Source organism: Stegastes partitus, unplaced genomic scaffold, assembly GCF_000690725.1.
Source record: "Stegastes partitus isolate 25-593 unplaced genomic scaffold, Stegastes_partitus-1.0.2 Scaffold2075, whole genome shotgun sequence".
NCBI classification, from domain to species: domain Eukaryota; kingdom Metazoa; phylum Chordata; class Actinopteri; family Pomacentridae; genus Stegastes; species Stegastes partitus.
In genome coordinates, this window is record NW_007579806.1 from 50,413 (window position 1) to 65,317 (window position 14,905).

The 14,905-nt window shown below is 42.0% G+C and overlaps 1 protein-coding gene across 1 annotated transcript; it reads right to left on the minus strand.

Annotated features, from left to right (window-relative positions):
* Positions 1-345: 345 nt before the first annotated feature.
* immp1l (inner mitochondrial membrane peptidase subunit 1) lies at positions 346-14,896 on the minus strand. The gene is made up of 6 exons (XM_008303819.1): positions 14,842-14,896; positions 7,335-7,445; positions 7,135-7,223; positions 6,845-6,971; positions 1,109-1,219; positions 346-532 (listed from the first exon to the last, which is right to left on the minus strand). The coding sequence occupies exons 1-6, from the start codon at positions 14,866-14,868 to the stop codon at positions 452-454; spliced, it is 546 nt and encodes a 181-aa protein (XP_008302041.1). The 5' UTR covers positions 14,869-14,896; the 3' UTR covers positions 346-451.
* Positions 14,897-14,905: the final 9 nt, after the last annotated feature.

Sequence of the window (14,905 nt, forward strand, 5' to 3'; positions counted from 1 at the left end):
CTTATTATTCCAGGATATGCACCGTTATGTATGATTTGGTCTTTAATTTATTGATTTAAAACTCAATTATTTGTGAGTCTGATTACTGAATGAGCACAATCCCCAACATAAACCTTGTGCATCCCATCTTTGCCTCTGCCCATTGTGCCATTAGCAGCTCCACAGAGACACAGCTTCACTCACGACTCACGCAACGCTATTCCTACAGCGCTGCGCAGCCACAATGAACACACTGTAAGCCCCAGATGACAAGCGCCTGGCAGTTAGAAAACAGTGCAATTCATAAAGTGTGTATGAATGGAAAGCGTTTTCACCAAAAAAATACCTTTGAAATGTCATGAATGCACGATTAAAATACTGTTTTTTCTTTTTCTTTTTTAAATAAATATCACTTTTATTTAAAAATGACTGAAAAGAAGGTAACATATACAGTATAAACAAAGTGGATGAGTCAGTCTGAGTCACTCTGAGTTTTAATGATCCGCTTGGTTGGGCTTTCACTCAGGGTCCCAAAACTATGCGGTGGCCAGAGCTGTACAGGACAAAAGGAACAGCGTAACAATGGGTTAAAAGAGAGATAGGACTCATGTCATAACACAAATACATGGCTTCCAACCATTTCTGTACAACACTGTATCTCAGATTTTGGACACATGCACTAATATGGCATTTAACAATGCGTTTGACTTCTTAGAAAATCCTGTTATTTCATCAGCTGTCGTGATAGGGCCTCCAGTGGAGTGCCGCTGTCCAATCAGATGGACAGAAGGTTGGCTGACCTGTTTCCAGGGTCGTGGTTGCTATGACATCCTGTGACATGACAACATAGCAGAATGGAAAGCTAGACAATATGTTGTCCAGGCTTTGGTCAATCAGACACACTCGCTTTGAACTTCCAACTGACTCGCGTCTCTAAATTGTGCTTAAAATGGCCATATTGGACTAATAGAAAATCAGAAGAAAAACAAAGACAGCAGTAATGGCTCAACCACGAGATCAACACCTGACACTAGAAACCATAAAAGAGAAGCTTACTCATAACTAGCTTCCTGGTACATTTGTTATGTTTTTTTTTTTTTGTATTATATATGTCAATAGACTTTGTTACCTTTAAGCAAACACGGCCTCGGATGAGGGCATAGGGAATTGGGCCATAGCTCCTTGAGTCAGAGGAATTCCTAAGGTTATCCCCTTCTAGCCATACGTGGCCTTTTGGAACCTAAAAACATCAGCACACACACAGAAAAGAGGGCAAAAAATGATTAAGACTGGTCTGCTCCACAACAAAGGAATCAAACAGAAAGCGAATGCCTGACACTGCAGCACTACTTAACTTTAACACTTAAAAGTGATGCAGTGAGAATCTACCTTAACCCCACCCCCTACCCCCAACGAGTCGCCTCAGCGATCCCTCCCACCTCAGTCTATCTTAACGTCAAACCTGCCTGTCCCTCTTTAACCCCACACCGTCTTAGGAGAGGGGTCATGGGTAACGGGCAGGGTCGAGGGGTGGGGATTTAGAAGAACTTCAAACAGGGTCATTAGGCTGTTGGCTGAGATCTGCGCCCCTCTTACCCAGGGAGGGAAAAAGCCAGAGAGGGGCCTGAGATAGCTGGGCAGAGAGAAAGACTAAGAGAGAGAGAGAGAGAGAGGGAAAGAGAGAGAGAGAGAGAGAGAGAGAGGGCTAAGCTGCGGCTAGCAGCAGTGTCCAAGGGTCTCCACCGCGGTCCGACCTGCCAGTGGGGCGGTCATCCAAGCGGGCTCTAATTCACAGTGACACCAATTATGATTAATCTCATCACTTTAGGAGAGTAGGCTTGTCAAGGCCCTAATTAAGTGCGCTGTCCCCCCTATATGTGCAGACAGGATCAACAACACATTATATTGTCATAATGGGCATCACAATCCACGAGTCTATTTTTGTGTTGCCTAACTTTTTAACGGCAAAAGTCCTCTGGAGGAAAGAGGAGAACGTGAATAAAGAAGCAGAATATTATCCGCGCCGAGGTGACGTCACGTCTTTGCCTCCGCTCGCGTTCCTTATTCCGATCACCCGGCTCTCTGATTAGAGTGTTCAGTCCTACTCTGGGATGCTGCATTTCATTTCATATTTGATAATTGAGACAGATGATGTGACATAATCACAAGCCAGTGACACGTTGACCTAACATGAGGTAAACAACTCGCTGAATAACAACGACACAAATGAATATCATTAAAGGAGTCATCTGAGAACCATATGTCAGCATGCTGGATTCTCACCATTACACCTCATTAACATGGTAACATATGCTGGCTCCCAAGCACAGGAAAAAGAAACACCACCGTTTGTCATCTGCCAAACCAGAACCCCCCCGTTTCTCCGCATCTTCTTCTTCTTCTTTTTTTTAAAAAGCATAGTTTTCGTTGTGCTTATTCTAAAGATGCAGCGGTGCGATAAAGACATTTCAAGTGTCCGTCCAGAATCTGGTGCAACCTCTGCACACACACAAACATAACAAACACTTTGTCTTTGGGTATGTTCAAGGAAAAAGTGACCCAAATCTGTTGTTTTTGCACATATGTGGCTCTGATCTGTTTGTTTCACAACATTGATTGTGTTTACACGTGCACCCGCAGTTATGAGGCTTATCCCAACATGATCATTATTTGTATCTGGCCGGAGCACAAACAAATCGAGTTCTTTAAGCCTTCATATACACGATAAATACTAGTATCCAAGTCACTTATTACTGCGTGCTGTCTGTGCAGGCACCTGTGATGTTCACAACACAGGACAATAATATGACATTGCTGTAACTGTTAACCTTAAATTAGTTTGACCGTGGCTATTGGAAATGAGGCCACTTTGACTTTGAAATGCCGACATCTCGTTGCAGATTTGGTTTATCTACTTTATTACCTAAAATTGGAAATGGGAGCAACAGACAATATGCAGCATGTCCACTCTGACTGATGTACGGCTGTCACCGTGTAGGTTAACAGAGAGCTGGATGAAGATACACAGCCGTGACATGATAAAGTTCGGTGACCCCAAGTGGGGGGAAAATGTCCATATGTGTCGGGCGTCCTTTTCCCGCCTGTGTGACACAGTTGAACCACTTATGAGGCCAGAGGAAACAATGATCTGAGCTCCATCACTGATGAGAGTGGCCAAAGTCCTGCACTCACTGGGCAGTTGTGGGGATTATTCCTTAGTTACTAATCAGTTTGGGGTTTACAGAATCAAAACCAAACAAAAGGTAAATATAATGGTGTCATCGACAAAGGTATGAAACACTTTTATGACGTCTCAAACCAGGAGGAAGTCACACAAAGAGTTTGTGTTTGGCTGAAGCCGCTCCACCTGCACAGGTAGCGGGCAGCAGTCAGAAACCAGGATAAGATGGACGCATGCAACATTAATAAGAATTTCTTTAGGAGTCCTCCAGCTGGCACAACTGGATTTCTCAATAGGATGATTATATGCATCAAAAACCCCGTAATAACCAGGACACTCAAGTCCATGTGAATGCAGTCAGTGTGAAGAGCACAAACCACTTCCATTTGTCATCCTAAATCAGATAAAGGTCTGATTTTTTTGAACTATGACTTCAGTCTAAACAGCCGTATCAGAATTCACGGCAATTTGACGTCACTCAGTCATCAGAGTTCTGTGCTGGTGGGAGGCTTTCTGTAAATACAAACATGGAAGACAGCTGCGATGGAGGTATTCAGTGGAGGGGCAGTGAGCTGTTTGCCCTCATAAGTATTTGGTGTGACACTTATCACAACTTTGTTGGCTTCCACTACACATGAACTCGTGAACATTCATATTAGTGACCTCCTTGTTTACTTCTGGACAACAGGATGCTGCTTTGGATGTCTTGTTCTTTTGCCCATGTGGATCAGCTCAGGACAGCGACCACTTCACTCTAGAATCTAATACTGGCCACATTTTTAAAATAATGTGAACAGCAAAATCAAAAAAAAAGGTGCCTCTTAGCAATTAAACCAAATTGAAATCTTAAGTTTGCTGTTCAAATTTAGCCCCATGAAACAAATTACCTGATGGGGAAACCCAATCCTGAGTTAAGAGAAAAGCACTTTCAGGGATCAGCAAGGCAGTATTTCAGAAAAGTGATAAAGTGAAGGAGTCTGAAACTTGACCTGCCGTGCTGTGGTCAACATGAGGATGAAAGATTATGCATATCACCTTGCAAGTCACAGGTGTGTGAATAAGGAGCAGCAAGTTGAAGGAAAGACTTTGAATTAACATTTGATTGATGCAAAATGATAGTGAAACCAGATAACGCGCATTCCCTGGCGCTGCTTCTCAAAGACAACTGCAGTTTGAAGCACCAGTAAAAAGCACAAATCTTTTTTTTTTCCTTGTCTACACTTAAAGGTTGTAATTAAGATGTTTCTCTGTTGACAGGATGTTGAGATATGCAAGTAATTTGTCATTTTAGCACAGAACAGTATCAACATGTCTGATTTTGACAGAGGATGAGATGAAACTGTCATCAACACGTGTCATTTCCTACCACACGCGTATTTTCCAAAGATCCAGGCAGGCTAGAGTCACTTTGATCAGCTCTGCCGGCGACTCTGGTGTGATGGATGGCAGAGACTGCACCCGTCCTGTGGTTGTGCAGGTTGGGTCGACGCCAGGCATTGTGTACCTGTCAGAGACGTGTCGAGAAGAGCTGAAACTGGAGCTGCCTTCACCGTGGAGGTGTGTTGTTTAACAGCCACACCATTACAGTGCTCATTATGTTAACATGATTGGGGTGGGGAATTATGTTCAGCTTAATACAGGAATATCTTTCACTGTATTACTCTGTCTATCTTTACTGCAAAGAACAGAATATGTGGGGACATGCCAACTGTCTCATGTCTTGTCTCTCTCTTAGGTTTAATATTAGGGATCAAGTGTCATTGTTTTGACACAATAGCTCAGACACAGAAATGATTCGGAAAAGGTGACAGTGTAATTAGTCTGATGTTGGATCTCTGAGGGTGGAGAGGACCTGTCTGTCTGTCTGAACAAAGGAGGTGATGACAGGGTCTAACACTCTCTTCCAAATTTCATCTTTACAGCTCCACCCATATTGCCTCACACCATCATAATAATCACACACAAACACATACATCCTCTGGGGGGGTAAAAAAAAAACTCCCTGGGGGATCCTAAACATTTATGTGAACAGCAGGTATTTTCTCAGTTACCCCAAATGTGTTCACGCAAAGGCAACAATTTTGCTCCTGGGAGTTGTAAAAAAAATTAATAGATAATATGGCAAAGCAGATATGAGGTTGCATGGGATAAAATGAATACTTCAGGAACTATATATCACACCATGGCTAACATGCATGATAGCTGTGTGAACTGTATATAAATGTAATGATTGCTGCTATCTGACAGTGACAAAGACAGGTCATATGTCACTCAAGTCAAGTTCATTCAGTTTATCAGCTTAACTGTGATTGAAGTGATAATTCATTAATCCATTATTGCACAATGTGCCATTTTTTTTAAACAGAGGTTGCATTTAGAAATTGGAAAACAGAAAAAAAAAAAATCCTCGTCAACAAATGCAGTGTTGTGACACAAGCAGCCTCAGAAACCCAGATTTATGGATCCCTATCACATACACTAGATGTGCTACAGAGCCCCCGTGATCCCGATATAGAATAATCAAGTGAATCTGGCTGTAACTGGATAAATAAATGGACAATATTACACACAACAAAACACTTTGAGAGGTGCTTCAGTGACCTGAAACATACTACATGCCACTGAAACATCACAATCCATTACTGGTTTAAGTAGCCAGCAGATGTAAGTGAATGAATAAGAGGGAGCATGCAAAAGGGAATACAAGTCAAGAATCGCCATCCCACACTTGACCTAAACCTAAATATTAGCAGTTCTCCACCTAGTGGCAAGTTTAAAAATGACTCAAACTGAGACATCTGTCACCACATTGCAGGACCATAAATCACAGAGCACTGATGCTACCTCTTATAACTTCAGTCCTCTGTAGGTGGAGGTGAAGCTGGTAGAAGAGGAAACCTATTTATTTCCTTTTTCATTTGATGAAATGCACTTACAGGCTTGGCCTTGCGCTATATTTTGCTGAACCCATTCAACACTCTGCCCATAGTCTATAAAATACACAATAAATTCAAAAACATGCAACATAAACACAACCTTTGGTTTGTGGACGTATGCAGACGCGCACACACACGCAGATACACACACTCGGTACACACAGACACCCCTCCTCCCACCCATCAGTCTGTCCATTCGGCTGGCACTAACTCTAACAGGCTTCAGAGAGATTGCAGGCCTGAGCTGTGGGTGTTGGGGAAAGTAGTAATAGAAAAGCAATGACAGTGGTTTCAGCAGCAGAACCCCTGTTCACTCCCTTGTTTTATCACTGTTCTGAGGAAATATAGGTGTTGTCAAAAGCTGATATTTTGACCAATGACACAAAATGGATGTGTGTGGTCTAAAATGTAAACAACTATGATAGTCTATAGACTGTGGCACACGCACAAAGAAAAGCCGAGAGACAGTTTTGCATTATGCATCGAGATTCTGTTTGTCATTTTAGGGTGAAACAAAATCTCAAGGCGTTTTGTTGTAAACACGTTCTTCATTCATTCTCTATTTCACTGTATCTTTTAAACCTTTTTTATTTTTTTCCTTTCCAGCAAGACTCACTGAGTTGTGTTCGTTTGAAGGCAACAGAAACCTTACTTGGTAAAGCAGGTAATCACAGGATCTTTAAGAAAATCAGCTCAAAAACATGACATGTTCAACAAATATGGGCTTATATGATGCAAACATACTCACATACGTGTGGGTCTTGAACAGATCTGATGGGGAACTTGTGCAGACCTTGTCACCTTCCAATCCAATTACCCTTTTACAAATGTTCATATGTGGGTCAAATGGACTCTTTGCAATTACTATATCACCCCTGAAAAGACAACACAATCATTTAATTTATAACAACTCAGTGTGCATTAGTTCACAGAATATGCTAAATAGCTCATATATTATACATGGGAATAATATTAAAAATCTGTTGGATGTTGTTGTCATCTTTTATTTTCTTTCTTTGTGCCAGCTCTACAGCTTACTTTTGTATTTTACAAAGATGACGACTCATGCGTTCAGAGAAGACGACATCGTGGTTGACGATGGTGGGCTCCATGGACGGACCAGAACACTGAATCAGAACAACAACAACAGAAAAAATACATAATTATTTACTGCACATGGATGAATTAATACAATTTTTGAGGGGGGAAAAAAGTCAATAATTAATAATAATACAAACCACCACAAATTCTCCAATGTACTCAAAGGCACAGTGTCCAATGCAGCCATACTGGATTGTGTAGCCCACGAAACCCAAAGTCTTTCCCAGCGCTCGACGGAACATCTCCACCTACGGAACAAAACAACCACAGCTTTAATGTCTGCTCCATTTATGGTAGGCTTATGCCCTTTACAGGATCTCTAAAAACAAAAGCTGCTGGGGTCTAATTTTTAAAGGTGTGGACAAGGTTGTCACAGTTGGCCTACTGCTAAGATGGCACATTCTCTGGTGTTTCATTCTCGGAGGCTGAGCGGCCAGTTCACACCAGAAAACTGCCCTGAACTTTGATCCCGCGTAGGATGGACCAATCAACACCTTGTGCTCAGGTGATGGACAAACACAGAAGCTGTGACACATCCAGCCAAGCAGCTCTGCACTGTCTGCAGCTAGTCGCCGACACTCTGCTGCCTCCTCCGCCGCCACAATCATTAGAGCATTTATCAACTTCTGTCAGCACCATAGAAACACAAAGACAGCCAAGCACCCATACAACTGGCCTGCAAACATTGTCACACGAACAGACACGAGGACTGTCCGTGTGTCTTCTAAGCAAACACCCCTGCCACACTCAGGTTATTGACTTTTACTCAAGTTGCAACCTGTGGGACGGACAGAGGAAAGTAAACCAGTATTTACACACTGTCATGCAGAGTGCACACGCAGGCGACGCACACACCTGCATGTACACAAACAGAAAGTGTATAACAAAAGACACCGCTTGGCTTAGATGTTAGTCTGCACTTCAAACATTTTCTTTTAGCTCAGGCTGCTGTCCTGCCAGTCCACCACAGGGTAAAGAAATCTTTTCCTCCATCTCCCCTATTCCTTCTGTCTCTTTCACTCTTTCGCTCTCCATGTCTTCTCTCCCTCCCAGGGTATTATTAACCAAAGCAAGCAGAGCGGAAACCAAAGCCCCAAATCCTCAGAGCTCTGGGAATGACTTCCCAAAGATGGACAAGGATTAGACCCCCAATTTCTCCCTTGCCCCACCACCTCCACCCCCCCTTCTCCCCAGGTTCCCAACAGACCGGGTGTCAGGTGGCTCTCCGAGCCCTGCCAAAGGTGTTACCCCTAATCCCATTACCCCCCTCCACTCTGCTCTCACACACACACACAATGCTTTCTCATTCATTCCAACTATACTTCACCTATTAAACCCTCTATCTATTCTTTCATCCCTAGCATGGTTTGTCTCTTTGGCCCATTCGCCATCCTTTCTGATCCAGAAAAGACCAACTCCATCCTTTCACCTCCCAGTGTGCTGCTACTCCGCTTCTTCTCTCTGTTCCCCAATCACCCCTGGCAACCCTCTGCTTTTCACCGCTACTGCGAGTGACAGAGCTTGAGCAGGTGAAGGGGGACGTATATATATGCTCAGCACAGGGCCCAAATGAAGTGCCCCCTTCCAGTTGCAGCCTGCTCCGGTCTCCTGTTCTGTTCCACAGGACCTATAAACTCAGTCCTCCCCCAGCTGGCACAATAACACCTCTGGCCCTATAATTCCTCTGTTGGGAAGCAAGTGGTCTAAAGGTTAATGTGAATCTCAGGTCTGCACTAAGGCAACATGTTCATCTCTATTTGTCTTGCTCTCAGCTTGCTCCACCAGCATCTCTGTCATTGCGGTACTGTAATGCACTCTCAGACATGATCTCACATGTGCTCCTCCTTCTGCTAGACTGGGGATCAGGAATCTTTGTTAGCACTTATTCGCAAAGCACAGTGGACAGCCTCCCGTACAGCTGCCCTCGTATCTCTGTTTCATCACCCCCCTCCATTCCAGCATGCATTCATCATAGGTAGGGATTAAGGGACTTTGCATAACAAGATCACACGGCCAGTGACTGATATCAAGAGAGTCCATATGCAGCCGCCTGGTTTTCTGAGGCACCCTCTGTCATTGATAGTGTGTGTCTGTGTGTGTGCATGGGGTGTGATGGTGTGTGAATGTGCACAAACAATAGCACTACCTATGTGTCTCATAGAAAGTATCTATGTGAGCTGCAGTGACTCCTTTGGGACTCAGAAGAAGGTGGACATCCATTGAGACCTCTGATTGGATCTCTATTACCTCTAATTCCCCACGGCCAAGTGTCAGGCAACCCACACTATCGCTTGCCCCTAATACCCCGAGCATGTGTGTGTTGGGGGACATTAATTGAATGCTGTATTACAGCTGTAAATTAACACAAAGTCTCTCTGTTAATCCAGGATTACACGCCAAACATGTCCATGGGAAAACAAAAAGAAGTCAGCGCAGCCCTCTCTGCAGAACCATCTGTGGCCACTGGCCTCCTGTTGTCACAGCTACAGTGGGGAAAAGAGGACGATCCCAAATGAATAGCTGCCGACGGAAACATCTTATCGTGTGTTTAACTCTGTGATCCTCTTATTGAGGGAGCGCCGTTCGTTCAGTGCAGAGCAATCACAAGAAGATGAATGGGGGGAAATGTATTTCTTTTTTGCAATAGAAAATATGATCAGAAAGTGCTGCAGTAGTGAGAATACCCATCACTATGTCCGCTCAGCTGTCAAAAGCATTTAAAGTGAACAATCTGAGACACTGCAAACATAAAAAATGAGCGAGGTGTATTTCTGTCATCTGAAGGACTGAAAAGGCTTCCTGATCACTGCTATGACAGACAGGGACGGATAAAAAGGAAAAAGTCTGTCAAAAACTGATACGCATTGGGAAAGTTGTTGTTGTTTCATATCTGCACATATGGTGCTTTTTTAGGTTGAAAACTATGAAATGACCTTGTTCAAGGAATGCATCCCGTGATAAGACGACCATATGGCATTTCTGAAAGGTTGTGAGTTAAAGACAGCTACTGCGAATGTCATTAACTCAATTAAAATGTTTTCATTCAAATTTATATGCCGGGAAATTAAAGATAAAAAGCTGCATCATTGGATTTTTACCGAATGTTCCAAATGCACCCACTTCCACTGAGTTTAGCTAATTAAGTAATTAATGAATATTGATTGGAATCCAATTAATGAAGGAATAGCAAACAAAGAATTTTTTTTTTTTAATCGACGACAGCATAGCAAAACTGACACTTAATTATATACACATTAACGAAGCTACCCAGAATTATTCAGAACGGAATTACCGCTACCAGTCTCAAGAGATTTGACCCTGCCATGGCTGAGTAGTGTTAATTGATATACATGGCCAGTCTATTAGAACCACAAAGAGAATTTCAATCCAAACAGCACACAAGGGCCTTGCAGTGGACTTCTTACACAACTAAATTAGGAAAACATGGGCTGAGAGAGAACTGGGCAACAGGGGGGCTAAGAGGCTTACGAGCCCCTTGTCAGATATTCTTCTTCTCCCAGAGGATCCCAGATGGAAGGGAGTCTGGAGGAGCAGGCAGACCAGAGTGGGGATGAATCCCACCTCTGATGTCTTCCTCTGGGCAGCAGAAGGCAAGGGAGGGTGAGGCATTAGTCCTGTTGCGCAGAGCTTGATTTGATCTTAATGTGAGCTATAAAAAGGAGGAGGTTTGGCAACCAGGGGGGTCTGTTTCAACTATCAGTGCAATCAGAGATAATCCTTCTGATTTAAACACAGACACCTGGCTGGATGGGGAGCGACAGATGCAGAAGTCGCAGAGCACGATGTCTAGCCTCCATCTTTCCTAAGTCTGCCTTCTATCAGAGGCTTAATTGAAGGGACTGATCTCCATATTGCTCTTTTCATTGTTGCTAGCGGCAACACAGCCGTGAAACAGCTGAGCGAGGTTACTATTTGAGGAGCTGAGGGTTTAAACCTACAATCAATGGGTCAGCCAGAGCAAATAATAGCCAAGTGATATGAATACAACTGCTATGAATTGAAAGGAAGTGTAGGTTGACAGAGTCCCCAGCCAATTACGCTGAATGGAAAAATCAGTCACTAAGCCTTATTGTATCGACCACGAGTGATTGCGTGGCGCTGGCCCGGTGCTGAGAGAGTTCAGAGATCTTATCTGGTGTTGTATCAGATTCACAAAGGAGTTTGGGTTATACACGGCACAGCTTATGACACAGCCTGGTGTATTTAAACACTAGACAATGACAGACACCTCATACGAAAAACCAACGCACAATTTCTTAGAATATGATTCATTCTAAATCAGCCTTTTATATATTTTTTTCACAGTGCATATGTCTCTATTCTGCAGGTCAACTCACTGTATTTTAATGCAATGTCTACAATAAAAAAAAAAGTCCCAGGAAACAAAAATAAAGCTACTCCAAAATATGGGATGTTGAATAAATGGAACAAGTCACATCCTAAGACAGAATTAGCTGCACACAAAACCTGTCCGATGCTTATTGTACTCGTGCCCTTAGAATATTACTTTCCTTTCAATGCTAACAAAACAAATACGGTGCATGTTGATGATAATCTTGCATCCTCCGGACACAAGAAGCCGACGGCTTCTTGCAGTGCCACAGTGATGGCAGAATTAGACCGAAGAAACAAAACAATCTGACCAGGAAAGGTCTGACATGTTTTGACTGCTGCCATTATATGGCTTCATCAGATACAGTGACTGATAGAACTGACAAAAACACTGCAGAAAAAAAATACCTACATGCCAGATGACACTTTGAAAAGGGGGAAATATGTTTTATTTTTGTACAATTAGGCTGCTCTGTGCACACTACCACACACTTAAATAGTGCTATAGAGCCAAAGGGTTAAAGTGGCACTTCAGAGAATTGGTAATTAGCTAACTGGCAACGCACAGACGATGTGGCGAAAGCAATGTACTCATGCATCCTGCATGCTGCACTGCTGAAGCAGGCTCTCCTCCTTCTAAGATGCAGGTCAGTCAGCGCATCTTATTTGTCTCATATAGGCTTTCCACAATGCCCAGTGTTGTCAGTCATGATATATTCCCTTGGTCTCCTGTCAGCACATATAAATCTCAACAGTGCTGTCAAAACAGCAGGACTGTCTGCTGAGAGCATTTGTAAAGTGAGCAGTTGGGAGATTGCCTCCTCTGGAGCATCACAGCATCCTGCGATCTTGTGCTGCCTCTGGCCCCTCTCTGTCACACAAAGCTTTTTTTTTTTTTTTTAACAGCTGTCTTAAGGAGAACACTGATCACTCTTCAGTTAACCAGTATTAATAGTGGACATTATACTGTACAAATTAAACTGGGCTCTCCTATCAGCCAAATGTAACAGAACAAGCAGGCACACCACGAGGACCCTGGAACCAAACAGCTCAATGGAGTGCTGCATTACGTTCTACATTTAAGTGCAGAAGTACATAAAAACACGTGTATGAGTTTTTGTTATTGTTGGGACTTCAGAATATCATGAAGCAATTACTAAATGAGTTTAATATTGTAAAACGACTATAATATTACTTGATTTTGTGTTGTTTAAAAAAAAAGATTAGATTTAGTTAAAGTGTCTCTTTAGTATGTTAAATAAAATTAAAAAATAAATACTAGAAAACAGACGTGTTCTTGTCATCCATCACATTCTCCATCAACTTGAAATGATCAGAGTGACTTTAATCACAAATACAGACACAACAGAAACTGCTACAAACTGCCACCACCTGCACAGTCACATGAAGCCTCTGTATGACTATGAGGCACCTGAAGAAATCCTCATCCATGACCTCTAAAGGATTTACCATGAACTAAGGACATAAGTTAGTAGAAGGATATTGTCATATTCATATATTTTTCATAACAATAGAATAGAATAGAATAGAATAGAATAGAATAGAATAGAATAGAATAGAATAGAATAGAGGAGGGATGAAACACCAATATGACTTTTATATATATACTTTTTTTTACTATTACTATTTTATATATATATGTATATATGTATATATAGATATACTCTCTGGCAGGACAGAACTTTATAAATAAATACACGGTGATCAAAACCACACTATACTCCCTTGAACTTGTCATTGTGCACCAAGCATTACTGTTCTTTTTCAATTTTGAACTTTATGTGGTATATTCTAGTATTTTGAAATGTTGCTGTGTGTTAAATTAAGTGCTTTTGTTTTTAAATATCTGTACATGTGTTACAAATAAAAAAAAAGGTAAACCTAAGCTAAAGTGGTCCACTTTGTGGTCCTGATTAGAACCTGGAAGTACCACCATATTAGTCCAGCGCTCAAGTCTCTGCACCGGCTTCCTGTTGCTCAAAGAACTGACTTTAAAACAGCTTTGCTTGTGTACAAGTCTCTTGATGGTCCAGCACCAAAGTACATCTCTGGTGTACATGTTAGTGCCACATGAAACATCTTGGGCTCTGAGCACCTCAGGGAAGGGTCTCCTGCTGGGGCCCAGAGTCAGGACCAAACACTGTGAGGTTCCAGTTTAATGCAGCTAAAGTCTGGAACTGGATTTCAGAAGATGTGAGACAGACCTCAACACTGACAAAGTTCAAATCCAGGCTGAAAACAGTTCTATGTAGTTGTGCATGTGAAATGATTATATTTTTATGGATTGATTGTATCTGCCTCTTTGCTTTAATGTAATTAGTTAATGATTGTGTTTATGTTCTGTGGACTGAGTTTATCTGTCTTCTTATAGTGAAGCACTTTGAATTACCTCACGTATGAATTGTGCTATACAAATAAACCTGCCGTGCCTGTGGCAGTTACAGCTGCTTTACATGCAGGTGAGTACTGTCACTCATTCACATGTCGATGTGTTCAGATTCTACGCTCTTTGTAGGAAACACATTCAGTTTTCAAACATGCAGCAACAGTCAATTAAGAAGTGAGAATGGAACAGAAGGCTGTGATGTGAAGTTTGTCGCTCAAACACCGGCACAAAGAATTTCAGTTCTTTTTCAATATTCACGCTTACAAAGTAATACATTGCATTTTTGTAATTTGCTAATTTGTTTTGGTTAGATTCAATATTTGCACATGTTCTGAATTCAATAAGACAAACCTCCTGTAAAAGAGCCAATTTTCTGGCAGTTACACCTGCTTCGCGTGCAGGTGTGAGTATTGTCACTCATTTTCACATTTACTGGAGTGTTAATCAGATTATATGGTTTTGCTTGCTTTCAGTTTTTCAAAAATGCAGCGTAGGAGTGAAGCTTCATCACACAATGACAGTAGAATAGAATAGAATAGAATAGAATAGAATAGAATAGAGTGATCTGGGTGCAGCTTGTTCTGCTATTACGTGCTATGCTCTGAAAACAAATTGAACTGCAGCTAGTTCTATTCTGTTTGCTAAAAAGGAGAAAAGAACACAGTGTAAACTAAGCAGCTATCTTTGTCAAACAATATTCTGACTGTAATGTTATGCAATGAACAAACAAGGTCACAACCACATAAAGCCAAAAAACACAAGAGGCTTTAGCTTAGCTCCTCGTTACTCCCACACAGAAAGTCTTTTTCTAATGTAGAAGACATAAAAATATGTCAAATGACTGCTGCTAACTTGAAATATTCAATTGAGCTTTACTCACGTACCAACGTGTGATTCAATGCTCCGACCATGCACTTCCCATAACAAATTGAACTTCCCGTTGACAGC

Bases quoted from the DNA above. Each gene is read 5' to 3' on its own strand.
- immp1l (XM_008303819.1), bottom strand. From the start codon at position 14,868: ATGGTCGGAGCATTGAATCACACGTTG. The intron at 7,446-14,841 runs GTACGTGAGTAA...TTTGTTCCGTAG, and splicing joins GAGCATTGAATCACACGTTG to GTGGAGATGTTCCGTCGAGC. The intron at 6,972-7,134 runs GTAAGCTGTAGA...TTGTCTTTTCAG, and splicing joins CATCTTTGTAAAATACAAAA to GGGTGATATAGTAATTGCAA.